We start from the raw sequence: 14,476 nt of genomic DNA, 5'->3' as shown, positions 1-14,476 counted from the left end.
TCTTTGTAACCTATGAATTCATAAAAGATAATTTCAAATAGTAAAAAATTATTTCAGCTGCATCCTTAAGCATACCTAGGTAGATTTTTACAGCTCCTGTACACTTAAATATCTGTCTTACTCCTGCATTTTTAGCAGTTTTTTTGCTGTGGCCACTACTAGGGTTGCTTTCTCTAATTATTTAGGTGATTATCTGTGTTATCATATAACATAAATGAAATCAGTCACACCATAACCGTCCCCACATTATGTATCTTGCTATTAATGGATTTACATATTGTTTTCCCCTTAATTTTTATATATCACAAGACTTCCTTTGTTCTTACTTAAAACCTCTGATAATGGAAACCTATTTAGTGATTTTGCACACTTGATTTTCACATTATAATTAAATCTTTAAACTGCTCTAAAGCAAAAGGAGAATCTGATGTAGCCCTAACAGTCTCTCATTGTATGTCCCATCTGTCCTTTGCATCAGGATAATCTCCATTATGCATTCAAAAGTGCCTCCTTAGCTGCTAATTCTCATGTTCTTGGTCTCTCAGATAATCTTCTTAGGAGACACTATTTATCAGCTCCATAAGCTCACTGAAAATGACTTTTCAGAAAAATTATTTTCCTCTGACTTCAGTCTTTATTTCAAAAGCTAACTTCAAAATAATTTTCACCAACAGTACTTACCATTATTAATTTCTTCAATTGCTAAAATCAAACCTGAAAACCAAATAAAATTACCTACCTCCATTTGCTAAAAAACTGCAACCAGAACAGTCTCATAATTTGATATCTGTCTTACTGTTTCACCTACTGGTTGGTTATTTCCAACAGTTTAAAAATTACTGTTATTTGTTTCTAGTATCATCTACCACAATGAACAAAAACAAGGGAAAACACAAAATTCCTTCTTGCATTCCAGGAGGATGAAGCAGAAAGACAGAGGAGGTGGGAACAGAATATATAGAAAGAGAATTTTTTTTTAAGGTTTCCAAATTATTTTCTGTCCCGTGCGTGCATATGTAGCTTAGTCTAGTTATGTTCAATCATTTAATTCCTTGTGAGACATTTAACAGCAAAAAGTTCTGAGGAAGGAGCTGAAAGCAGAGTGGCAGCAGCCCAGAGTACCCATTCACACAGGGATTTTGTTACCTGGAGGTGGGATGGAAGCCTGTGGAAGATGAAGTAAAGCAGAAAGCTGTCAAGATTAATTTAACTAAGGTTTCAATGATGCTTAACACGTGCTTGATGAAAGCTTTGTCATAAAATCCTCCTTTTTTTAGACTACCAATGGGTTTTTCCAGCATCTTGTATCATCTTCTGCCCTTAAATCATTCCACTACAGCACAAGAAGGCAAACTCACCTGTTCTCACCTTGGTCTTTCATTATTACTCATGTTTTCATGAGCTCTCCTTCCATCCCAACTCCCCTGCTGCTGTCACCCCCACAGACACCAGGTCTGCTGCCACCTGCCACAACCTGCCCCAGCCTCCACAGGAGCTTTCCCCACTCTTGGTCCTTCCCAACAGAGGAACTTCACCAGAGTGACTTCCCTCCTCTCAATCCCCATGCACCCCTTCCTCATTTTGGCCACATTTTGAATAACAACTGATTTCCTCCTCCCTCATCTCAGAACAGTTCCACCTATGATCTGCCCCTTAGAGACACTTGCATCTCTAAAAAAAATGTCCTCTGAGGGAGAAAGGCTATTTCTGCTGGTTGCTTTTGGTTTTGTTTTTCTATCAGTAGTAAGAAATAAAACAATAATCCTCCAAACAAAACAAAATATACACCACCACAACCAACATTTGCTTTGTGGTTAATGTGCACCTGTTTGTTTGGTAACACTGAGGCCAGGACCAAATTTGTCAGTACAGGTGTAATTCTTCAGACAATTCAAAAATTTTTGTTCTTGGTGGTTTAGTTAAAGGTTTTCTCTAAGAAATGTGGACAAGTAGCCAAAACTGAATGAACCTTGTCACCAGGCACAAAGATACACAGCAAAGGATGATGAAACTTGAGGATGGCAATGTTTGAGTAAAATTAATACAGCAAATAAAACAATCATCTTATCTTCTCCATATATGGAACATATTTTATTGAGAGGATTAGCAGGTTTTTTACCATTATTTGTTCATCTGCCTCACACCAGCACATCTGACCTACATGAATAAAAGGACAAGATTTCAGCAAAGAGGCTTCTCTGTGCCTGTGCAGCTGCTGCATGATTCAGCCCTCTGGATGCCTCCACCTTTTAACAGCAAACATATCCCTAACTGCAACAGATGAAGCAGAGAGATTCTTCTGCAAGTGACAAATTGTGCTGCAGAAATTCCCCTGCACAGCTGCTTGTTGTTGCTGCTCAGAGCTCAATGGGTTCATTGGGTTTCTCAGCTCAGGGACTATTATTTCAACAGGTGGAACTACCTGGTGCTGCAAAACTGGAGGCTCTTCCATGCTCTTGATCAATATGAATCCATCCTGTAAAATAAAGTCAGTCTTTCTGTCTGCCAGAATTTAATGCAGATTCTGAAAAGCAGCAAGTTTGGGCTAATTAAAAACAAGAAAACAAACAAACACACACACCCCCAAAAAAAACAAAGCACAAAAAACCCCACCAAAAACCAACCAAAATCAGCTCTAACTCAGCACAACCCCTTGGTCTCTGGAAAATGCCTAGAGCTCAATGACATTTGAGACTGAACATCTACAGAACATGATTAATAAAAACAAGAATTATTCATTACACCATCTCTGCATGCCAAATCCAGTTTCCTAGTCAGAGAACTTAGTTCCTGGTTCCTTAGTTTTCCATGTGCAAATGAGAACACTTGGAACTTTTTACCTATAACATCACTGAGGTTTTCCAGCAACTGCAGGTGTACAGAAGAGAAGGTGCCATGGAGATGCTGCTGCAGCATCTTGCTCTACACAGACCCATCCAGGTGTTTTCCCACCCTGCAAGGACAGCAGAGCTCTTTGCTCCATCACAACTGCTACAACCAAAGGCTTCTCCTTAATTCAGCATCCACAGAAATTCCATGTGGGGACAGTTAAAGGCATCACAAGGACACTGATGTTGTGAGAAGGCAGTCTGTGCTTCGAGGAATGGACATGGACAAAGCAGAAATCAACCAGAATCCCAGATGGAAAACACAGGCTGGAGCCAAACTCCACGGCTGCACGCGCTTTTTACAGGCATTGCCAGTAAATTTCCCCCTGGGGGAAATTTTAATTCTTTTGGCCTTTAGAAGGAGAAGTTGCTTATTGAAAATCATATTAGAGGGGGAAATCTTCAGGAGAGGCTCATGCACTCAGTGCTGGTGCCACTGTAAATATGTGCATGGAGAACACACAGTCTTCCAGCAGCGGCCACTGACTGGAGCTTGGCTTGGGCAGTTTCTGGTCCCTGGCAACCTGTGTGTCAGCCAAGTGTTTGACAAACTGTGCTACAATTTCCTCTGTGTCTTTTTGCCAAGGAAGAATTCTCTGCTCAAGACCACACTGTCACGGTTGTTTGCACTCTAGCATATGATTAGGCAGCATCTTCCAAAGCAAACAGGCTGTTTAGCACTTGAATAATCAAAAGTGAGTAGATTATTTAAGGCCTCTGGTAGAATCACCCCTAGAAAATATTAAAGGAAGATCTCTCCAACCACAAAGCATGTACATTAGTCAATTAGCAAAAAAAAAAAAAAAAAAAAAAAAAAAAAAAAAAAAAAAAAAAAAAAATTGCTATAAATTACTAAAAAATTACTAAAGATACATAAAAGGTTGGTGCAGACCTCTGCCTCAGAACCTGCAACGCTGCTCAGTATCAAATCTTAGTCATGCTAAGCAGCAGCAAACAGCATCAGTAAAATTTGAGACAAAAGAGTGCACATTTACAGCACCTTCAGAGGAAAATGAGACTGGATCACTGCAGACCTGAAGATATTGTGCCCTTGATATTTTTTTTTTTTGAGAAGAAGAGAAAGAACTTGAATACTTTATCTCTCTAGGTTCTTCTGAGAATTTTAATTTTATTCTAAAATTTTAATAATTTAAATAATTATTTAATGAAAAATCAGTATCACACATGTCTCCATATTACAGGTACATCAATCCACAGCTGCACTGATTAATTCTTCAAATCTGCTTAAGAAAATCACCATCTCTTCAGTGCTCCTCATACAGGCTGGGCCATTTGTCAGTAGAATCCTCTAAGCTCCATCTTACCTTACTACCTGCCTTGGATTAATTCTGCACCTTCTACCAACACATTCTAGTTGCTATTTATTTTCATTTGACAAATTACTCATTGTCTAGCTATCCTTATGAAAGGGAAATATCTTCATGTGACTTCCAACAGAAAGGAGGATCAGAGACAATACAAAGCTCTCTGACTTGCTGTGCCATTCCCTGTTAGATTAAAAGGGTGAAGAAGGAGAAGCAGAAGCTTTGCCATATTCAGAGGTGTGTAAACACCTGCAGCTGCCACCAACCTCTGGTGAAAGAGCAGCACCCCCTTCTTCTGAGGCAGGGGAAAAGCAAGTACAAATAAGTGAAGATCAGCCTGAAGAGCACATTGGGAGTGCTGAAGAGCACTTTAGAAGTCTTACCATTCTATCATTTCTTTGGGAACTTCCCTAAAGAGTCCAGCTGGCTTCCCATAAGGGTGTTAGAAGGACACAGACAAAGCCCAGCCTGTGACTGGAACTGGGAGCACCTCAGTGTGCAGCAGCACTGGCTGCACAAGCCCCAGCTTTGCTGTCAGAGTCTCTCTGTGCTGATCCTGAAGCCAAGAGCAGGCTCAGTGTCCTGCAAACAGCACTTGGAAAGTGCTGTTTCAGTGTCCTGCAAGTGCAGGCTCAGTGTCCTGCAAATAGCAGCATTTGGAAAGCTCCTCTCCATTACTTGCTCCAGATCAACACAGACAGTAAGCAGAGATCAAAAGACACACAAGTCTATTTCTCCAGCAGAACTCTTGGATCATGCAGATTTCCCAGACTCAACCTTATTTGCAATTAGAAAGAACTACCAACTATGGAAAATACCAAGAGAAGGTACAGAGCAGGCCTTTGAGCCATCAGGGTATTTTTGGCAGTCATGCTGTTGTTTGGTTCCCTCCTTAGAGCCCGTCTGTGAAGTCTTATGACTGCAACAGACTCTTCCCACGGATCAAGCTCACATGGCTAAGGAGAAGGATGTAAAGGCAGAAACCCAGAAACTCTCCCAGCAAGTCATGCGTGCTGCCACTGGACAGCTGGCACCATCCAGGGGGCAGCAACACTTCTCCCCTTTCTCCAGTTTTCTTCACTTGACTCTGGCCTTAGAGCACTTAAACTTTAAACCTCAGAACATCTTTGTGAATGAGCCACTTAGACAAGAGGAGAATTGAAGTGGAGAGCAAAAACCACAAGCATCTTGTGTGCTTCTGCCCTTTAGACCTCAGAAGTTTAGACTGCTAAACCTCTGATAGGCAGCTGCAGGACAGTGACTGAACCTCCAACCCATCCATCCCAAACAATTCCCATTAGCAGGGTACCCACTGGAGCATCTGAACTGAGTAATGAGTTCACAGATTGACAGAGATCCTGTTCCAATGGGGATTAATCCTCCAACAGTCCAAACAGTGAAACTATTCCTACTATGCTCTTTGCTGCCTGGCTCATGTACACATTGAGTTTTTTCCCTGTGTTAAGATAATGGCCCCATCCACATTACATTACTGCCTTCAGGATGTGCTCCATCTGGACCATTAGTGTTTCTTCTGTCTTACAGTAATGCCAAGTCACCCCAGTCCTACCTTGCTTCTGAATGGAATGGTCTGTGTGAACAAAAATGAGAAGAGAATATGCAGAATTAATCATATAAAACCACATTGCTCAGAGTAAGAAACACAAGTTTAAATTCTCTTCCACTGTTTCAGTGATATCTGGGATTCCTCTATTAGAAATAAACAAGATATTCATTAACTAATTGCTTATGTAACAAAGATCATTACATGAAATTATCATCTAGAGGCACTGAAAGAATCTTAATTATCCAGGTGAACTTCAAAGCAGAACTGCACTTTGTGATTTCTCTGGTTGCCTTCTCAACTCTTCTCGTTCCTGATCTACAGTCAGTAGCATGTTGATTAGCCTGACCCAATTTCTGGATTAAAAAAGCCAACTCAAAGCAGCAGCTGATCAGAAGTGAAGGGCTTGTTGGATGGTTTGTGGTGTCAGTGCTATGGGGCCAGCTGTCACTGCCAAGGTACCCATACAAGCCTCTGTTCATCAAAAGCATGAGCAGCCCCAAATGCAGCAACCAAAAAGCTTTGCCTTCAGCACTAAATAACTGCTCCCCTGCTGCAGAGGCCAAATGGAAGCAGAGTGTTTCCAAGCCTGACTGCCAGATGCTAAGAGCATAATGGCTACAGAATAAGGTCTCCAGAGGTGGAAAAGCAGCAATAAGCTGGAGAACTCCCTCTGCTCCAAGTTCTGTGCCCAAAGCCAGCTTTGTATGAGAATTCTGCAGCTCTGAGGGACCGATGCTCTTGAGAAGTGGCAACTTCCAGGAGTCCCCATGGCCACCTGCTGTGGGAACTGCTGCTCCAGAGCCCCAACACTCCAAGCTCTGCTACTGCAGTCCTGGCAAGCTCCTCACTCCCCTAGCCTGCAGCTGTGGCCAACACATGCTGCAAAGTGCAGAGCAACAGCTCCGCGTTGCCAGCATCCTTCTCCCAAACCTCCAGGGAAAACAATGGCTCAGTAACACCAGCATCCTCCTCCCAAACCTCCTGGGAGAACAATGGCTCAGTAACACCAGCATCCTCCTCCCAAACCTCCAGGGAGAACAATGGCTCAGTAACACCAGCATCCTCCTCCCAAACCTCCTGGGAGAACAATGGCTCAGTAACACCAGCATCCTCCTCCCAAACCTGCTGGGAGAACAATGGCTCAGTAACACCAGCATCCTCCTCCCAAACCTCCTGGGAGAACAATGGCTCAGTAACACCAGCATCCTCCTCCCAAACCTGCTGGGAGAACAATGGCTCAGTAACACCAGCATCCTCCTCCCAAACCTCCTGGGAGAACAATGGCTCAGTAACACCAGCATCCTCCTCCCAAACCTGCTGGGAGAACAATGGCTCAGTAACACCAGCATCCTTCTCCCAAGCCTCATGTCAGTTCTAAACCTGAACCGAAATAAAAGTGAGATATGCTGTAAGCATATCCTAAATCCTGAACACAACCCTTACTGACATCAGAGAACTATTCTACAGGACTAACAGCTCATCTTAGCAAATCTCACCAAGCACCACACGTATTCTAAGATCTTCAGGATCTGTTCTACCACTGAGGGAACATTCCCTCATTCCCTTCACACAGGGAGAAGATCCCCTGCAATAAACCCTTCTACTGGAGAAGTGACAATAGCCTGGACTTCAGTTGTCAATGCCACCTGTGCCTTCAGGCTGACCAACAAAAGGGCTGGGCAGAGGGCTACTAACAGGATGGGTGGAGGGTGGAGAAGACAGGAATTCTGCACTTGCTTTTGCTCTTCAACTTCCACACCCATCTCTTCTCAGCAACAGCCTCCTTCCTTTTTAACCCTAAATCTGTTCCTCATCCTATCAAAGTCAACATAAACTTTTCTATGCTGCGACCACACTTTCAGCAAAAAATCTTACTTTGAAGTGAACCCTTTTGCATACAAAAAGAAAAGAAGAAAAAAAAAAAAAGTCATACTGTATTTTTCCCTGCAATTCTCCTGGAAGTGAGCAAAGAGCAGTAAGTATCTCCAGCTTTAAATTATCAGCAGCAGTGAAACTTTCACAAGGAGGATGCCCACACTGCAGGCTGCTGCATGGGGAGCCTGGGGATGAGCACAGAGCTGGCCACAGCCTCCAGAGGAGAATTTGGGGACAAACCCATTGGAAAGGAGCTGCAGTGAGCTGTGGGTCATGGAGCACAAGCTGCTCACCCAGGCAACTTCCAAGCAGACTTTGCGTTTCTAAGCTGCAGTGCAGTCTGCAGTGCAGTCCCCACTGTAAATATACCCAAAGTCTTTGCAATCAACATTTTAATTCTAACATAAGGGGGAAAAAAAAGCAAAACAGGGCAATTTCAACCAAAGCAAATAAGATACAGAAAGTCCAAGTAACACAAAAGGGTTACAATTCCTGTAATGTCTCTGTAACCCTTTTGTTCTCTTATCTCATACTCCTGGCCCACACTTTATAGATGCTGCAGCTTAAATCAGGCTAATCTAAATCTTAGCTAAGTCATGGAATGCTTTCTGCTGATTTATGTTAGTCAGAATTTTGCTTTTGCACTGCTACTGACATATGAGCAGCATGAGGATACAAGAAGCTCACTACTACTTTAATTTCTTGCGTGGTCTTACATCTAAGATGGACCAGACACAAAAAGACCAAGGTACAAGATCATATCAATGCAGGTGTAAATCCTACATGTTAAAACAAAATGCTCTCAAGTGAAAAAAAAAAAGAGGAAAAAAAAAAAGAAAATAAAAGAAAAACGAATAAGCAGATAAGCATTTCATTTTACTACTTCAAAATAATACAAGAAACAAGTCCCAGTGCAGGCAAGACTCCTCACCTGAATAATTCCTCTGAATTACTCACTTTTTCATCTCTAAATTCACTATTAAACTGTTAAGAAAAAGTTTCTTGAATTAAGAAGAATCTCTTGATGCCAACACAAAAGCATGTGTATAAAGTATAAATGGTCTCACAGACTAACAGGCTAACAGGCAAATAAAAATCATCAGAGCTCCTTGCAAATCAAAGCAGTTTTATTTCCAGTGGCTTCAATGTTTGACTCAGAACGAAACAGAGCAGAGGCTCAAAATTTGACCTCCAATTTGCAAATCCTTTTTACCCTATTCCAGTCCTTCAATACTAAGAACCATCAGATTAGAAACTAATTTTGTCCGTACCTTTGTCCTTTATAAACTGCTGAATATCACTGTATTACATATGTGAGCTCTTTCAGATGATCTGTGAAATACTTAGAATTCCTCTTTCAAACTTAATTTGCAGTGATTTTCTTGCAATAATATGAGAATAAATGGAAAAGATAATTGATTTCAACAGTAAGCAATTACACACAATGACTTTTCTACAGCAGTTGTCTAATTAAGAGACTATAAGCCCTGAATATCAAGCCTTAGATTTAAGCATTGTTTTTCAGGTATGCATATGATATGCAAGATGCATAACTTTTTGTGTTCTGTTACACTGCAGATGCACAAAGATACTTACTACAAACTTTTAGCCCTTCACAAAAAATTTATGTTTGCATATTTGATTTGAATGTGAAGGAAAGAAACAGCTACTGTTCAACTGAGTAAAGATATCTGAAGGTTATCAACATCAATAAATAACATTTATGGCAAGGCTGATCTAAAAAGTGACACTGGACTAAAAATAACTTGACAAAATTAACAATGAAAGATTTTTATATGAATATGAAACATGCATATGCACAGATGTCAGTTATATAACCCATTTCTTACATCATTAAAGAGTAAACACCAGGCTATTCTTTCAGCTTATCAAAACACAGTAAAAAGCAGACACATTTCCTTTCCCATATTTCTCTCCCTTAATTAACAGATTTTTTAAACTGCGTTTCTTTTACTACCGCAGCAGAATCTCATCTGCCCCCTTATTGTCAATTGCTACATACAAATGCTTATTGCTCCCAAAGGCTTTTCTAAGAAGCAACAAAAGGATTGCAGGCGCATACCTTAACCTCTTGGCTGGCAAAAACCTCCACATCAACCCCACAGGCAACCAGAGTGGAAACATCACAGTCCATGCTACGCGCTGGCATCCCCCGCCTTTGTACACTGAGTTAGGCAAGCTCAGAGTCACAAACGATGCAAGAAAACAACAAAAGAATTAAAAAAAAATCTTCAGTACTGCAATTGAACAGTCCAAGATTCAGTTTCAGCGCTGGCAATGCCTGCAAGCCTCCAACACGAGCTCTGTGCACTTAAAGTGAGTTGCTGGTTGCCTGTCCCCCGTACACCCACCAACTGAGCAGGCACAGCATAGTAACAGCGCTATTCCATCGCTCATGGCAATGACATCACCACAAAGACTGACATAAGCTAAATCTATTTTTTCAACCCTTTTATCTCTAGGCAGCACAGTGGATCAAATTGAACATGATTATGTGCTAAATCTGAACTCGGACTAAATCAATTCAAGCAGCGTTCACTGTCAACTGAGTCATAGCTGTTGTTTCAGCTGAGTGCTTATGGTGGCAAAAAAATAAAAAAATAAAAGAGATCGCCTGACACTGAAAGCTCCGCTCTGTGTGTAAATTAACCCAGCATTTAAAGCCACTAATCTCAAGGTAACATTTGTGACTTCACTGTACTTGAAAATCTACGGCAGAGCACTAATAAAAAAACCCTCAAATCAACAAAATCTCAGCCCTCTGGTTTTAATAGCTCAAAGTCCTCTTTTTTAATAAAGCACACTCTACAACCCCACACACGGGATTAGAGAACATCTTGTCCTGTCACCAGCAGCAATCAACACACTGCAAATTTGATGCCAGTGCTTCGCATCCACGTTGCACTGTGACTCATCCCCAGGAAGATCAGAGGCATGTCTGTGTGTGATGTGGAAGTCAATACCCTTTCAAAGAACAGAACATGAAAATTTCCTTGAAATTAGGACTTCACACTGGGCAAACTTTACACCATCCATCCTAAGGGTTAACCCTTCACAAATAGAACAGAATTCAACAAAAGAAACAAGTAGAAGTGAAGATGCTTTACACCTGCTGACTCAGTGATCAGTTTATTCTTTGCAAGTTTTATCATTTTTTTAATGATAGAAATAAAATATCTACATGTCTGGGACTTCTAAAATGATCTTTATCCCAGATTGGCACCATTATTTTTCCTCTACCATTTCATTCTCGTGAGACATAAATTACTATTAATTGTTGTAGGCCTAGAATTGGCATTTATGGATATGTCAGATTAATAAGGAGAATTAAATATTTAACTACTGGAATGAACCTAGGAGCTGCTTATGGCTCAGTGTAAGAGACTGCTCTGCTTACTTCCACTTCACCCACAGATAAACTCCTAATTATACTAACATTAGGTGTTAGGAGCAAATTCTTCACTGTGACAGGGCAGTGACACTAGATACTGAGACAGATAAGCCAGTATCTCTTACCAGAGTATTCTTTTTCAAGTTCTATTAAATTATTTTCCCACTTTTCAACTTGCATTTATAGCAACCTCCCCAGCAGTAATCACAAACTAAGATCCACAGCCAGGACAAAATCCTATCCCAGCACTAAATATTTTACAAACCCAGACTATAGAGACCAACAGAAATGGATAGGGCAGCAGAAGGCAAAAAATGAATCAATATTGTTTGTCACAATTATCAATTCCTTTGTGCACTGGTCACTTATCACTGTCAAGATTTTTCATAAACCACAGGAAACCACTTTTTAGAAATATTTCGAAGTTAACATTTTTGGGAGTGTTTATAGGACCTTTTATTTGTATATCTGAATATAATATGTATGTGCTAGAAGAGAAAAAAAGCCATGAAGGCCTGATTGAAGTTGCAGGCAGACAGCAAGGGAAAAATCAGAGCATCAGAAAAGCGAGAAGCCAGTAAGTGCTACCAAAGAGCTGGAAGGAAACATTGAAAGCAAAGATGAGTCATGTGTCTGAGTCTTATGGAAGTTATAACAGTGATGGACCAACAGGATGAAAACAAAACAAGCATTTGGGAAAGGAAAAGATCAAGAACCAGATGATGATGGTCGCTGAGGTCCATAAAGGCATCCAGAGTGAGGGTGATGCCTGGCCTGAGTGTGGTTCCACAGCAGTGATGGAAAAATTATCTTACATTATAGAGCTACACCGGATAGTTCTGCAATTATTTTCTTCCTTTCTTCTTTAAAAACTTCCACCTATCAATTTCAATAGCCTGAATGTTCTTATGAAAACTGGCACCTGATGTGCAAACTGATCTGTTCCACTTCATGATTATTCCTGCACATCCACTGTTAATCTCCTTTCAAAAGAGAATCACTGCAATTTTTCCACTTCATCTGAATATGGCAACCTTACTGAGATCACAATTTCTTTCATTTCTTGCTTTTTCTTGCCTATTCCAAAGTATAACCTAATTTTTCCCCTTAAAAATCACTCTAGCCCACTAGGGTATTTTAGTGAGCTCTTTACAAAGATAACCTAGTTGGTTTTGCCTCTTGAAAACAAAGATTACCTAACAGAAGAACCCTATAAAGCTTTTGAGTACCCCAGCTAATATCTTTGAATATATGTCATATTCTATTTGCTTCTGCTCATTTCTCATTTGAAATCAAGACATATTACTGTGTGAATGGTTTTTTTTCAGGGCACTCCACAATTCCTTGTAGTCTCACCTAATGTTAATGAAAAATTTATTATTGAATACTTTAAAATTGGTTAATATTGACTTATTTCTCCAGTTCAGGAGACTTGCTTTTCATCCAAATTTAAAGAAAAAAAGTATTTCAATTTCTTTAAAAAAATTTCTTAACTCTGTCTCTAGATGGTCTTGTTAATTGCAGTTCTCCATACTCCCAAGAAAAAATGAAGCCATGTTTCATGAATATTTTAAATATTATATTTAGTAAACAGAAATTGATATAGATAGACTTGCACTTCAGCATTGTACAGAAGGTTCTCTAGATCACAAACTGGTACCAGTATGTAACTCTACTGCCATCCCTCACCAATTTTATATGGGGTTTAAGACCATGACCATAAATTCTGAGAACAGAAAGTGGAGAGTTTTGAACAGTTACTCAAAAGCTTCTTAGTTTGTTTTAATGTTTGTCCATAGCAACAGTTTTGCATGGAATTCAAGGGGCACTACTCACTACTGTGAATATCTCAGGGGGCTGAATTTGGGAGCAGCTGAGGCTCATTTGTACAATCAGGCTGAGCATGGAAATACCAAATTTTCACAGTTACACAGATAGACATCAGACAGGTTCTAGAACTCAGAGCAATATTCCATTGTTCCTTCACAAGCACCACAGTAACCCCATAGCATCACTAGACTCTGATGATTAACACTTAAAGATCAGGTCTCGTATTTTCATCAGCTTTTATATTTTCATTTCCTCAACCAGAAGGAAAATAAAAGCCATGCCATTCCAGCCAGGAATCTTCCACTCTGGATCTGGACAGCTCCTGGAACAGCACAGCCTTTACTCTTGTGTGAGGAGTTGTTTTCCTCCTGTAGTTCCAGCTGTGCCTCAGCTTAACACACATGAGCAGCACCACAGATTTAAGATTTTCAAGCTCAACTCTCAAGTCATTAAAACAACTGCTGCAAAATCTTGACCCTCCTTTTGCAAGCAAACTACAACTGATTTAGCCTCAGGGCAACTTCACTGGCTCTGGACCTCGCAGTAACATCAGCCACGTGGTAACCAAACCCAGCAGCCAAATTCAGATCCTGACTGTTCTGCTCTATGGCTGAAGCTTGTGCTTGTTATCACTGCTACTAGAGGGGTTATTTCTGCAGCAGCTCTGCTTGCAGGTGCAAACCTTTCTAGGTCAATGTACAAATCCAGAAAAATAAAAAGGAGGCCTCCATCAATGACCCATTGAGGGCTGAATGGAACACTGGGAATGGATTCACATTATGGCTGATTGAAGTGCTTTTAATGATGTGCATCTCTATCGATCTCGTTCAGCCTACTACACAAGTAAACAGCATTTAAACCATGCTCCTACCTGTCAGTAGGAACATACTTTTACAAATATAATCTCATTTTTAACGGGAATATAAATTATAAATACTTTCAAAACCACATAAACATTTAGAAATGTAAGACGGCCCTGGAAAAAAAATCCAGAAAAAGAAGACGGTTCTTCCAATTTCCTTGTCTACAGCAGAAGATAAAAAGGCCAACCACAAACATTCTTCAGGGGCAAAGTTAGCTCCTTCAAAGAGGTGTTTCACAAGGACATAAAGAAAACAGAACACTGAAGACTGGGCAGGGTTCAGCTCACCCATAGAAAGAATTTTTTTTTTTTAAATGCAGTGAGCATTGGCTTGTGCTAAGGTCAATTACCTCCAAAACAATGGAAGCACCAGACAAATCCAGCCAGAGGAACACACCAGCAGACTGAATAGCCATCAAACTGCTTGGAAGTGTATATTTTAAAGAGAATATTTAGCTGTCATTTGCAGTGAATAAGGAACACTGAATGATCCAACAGCTACAAACCCACTGATTTTCCCACAATGAGTCTGACCCCCAAGCTAAAGTTTCTACAAATCTTAAACTGGCATCAATTGTGGCAAAAAAAAGGACTCCAATTCACCACTTCTCTTCTCATAATAAATAATCATTCCTATGAACATTTTTAAAGACACAGAATCTTGACCAGACAAATAAAAGTTCAATTTAGAATAATCCTAAATCAGTAAGTTCCTCT

General features: G+C 40.4%; 1 protein-coding gene across 2 annotated transcripts in view; it reads right to left on the bottom strand.

Annotated features, from left to right (window-relative positions):
• The window catches only part of RCAN2 (regulator of calcineurin 2), an 85,532-nt gene that overhangs the window by 33,353 nt on the left and 37,703 nt on the right, over positions 1 to 14,476 (bottom strand). Inside the window, exon 1 of one of the 2 annotated variants that reach the window (XM_063153116.1) lies at positions 9,739 to 10,046. The exons of the other annotated variant lie outside the window; for it this stretch is intronic. Coding sequence (XP_063009186.1) covers positions 9,739 to 9,825 — 87 coding nt within the window. The 5' untranslated portion in view covers positions 9,826 to 10,046. Of the gene's footprint in view, positions 1 to 9,738; positions 10,047 to 14,476 lie in introns of those variants that run through there. 2 annotated transcript variants of the gene reach the window in all.

This window comes from Melospiza melodia, chromosome 3 (genome assembly GCF_035770615.1).
Source record: "Melospiza melodia melodia isolate bMelMel2 chromosome 3, bMelMel2.pri, whole genome shotgun sequence".
Taxonomy (NCBI): Eukaryota; Metazoa; Chordata; class Aves; order Passeriformes; family Passerellidae; genus Melospiza; species Melospiza melodia.
This window is presented reverse-complemented; position numbering and strand designations above follow the sequence as displayed.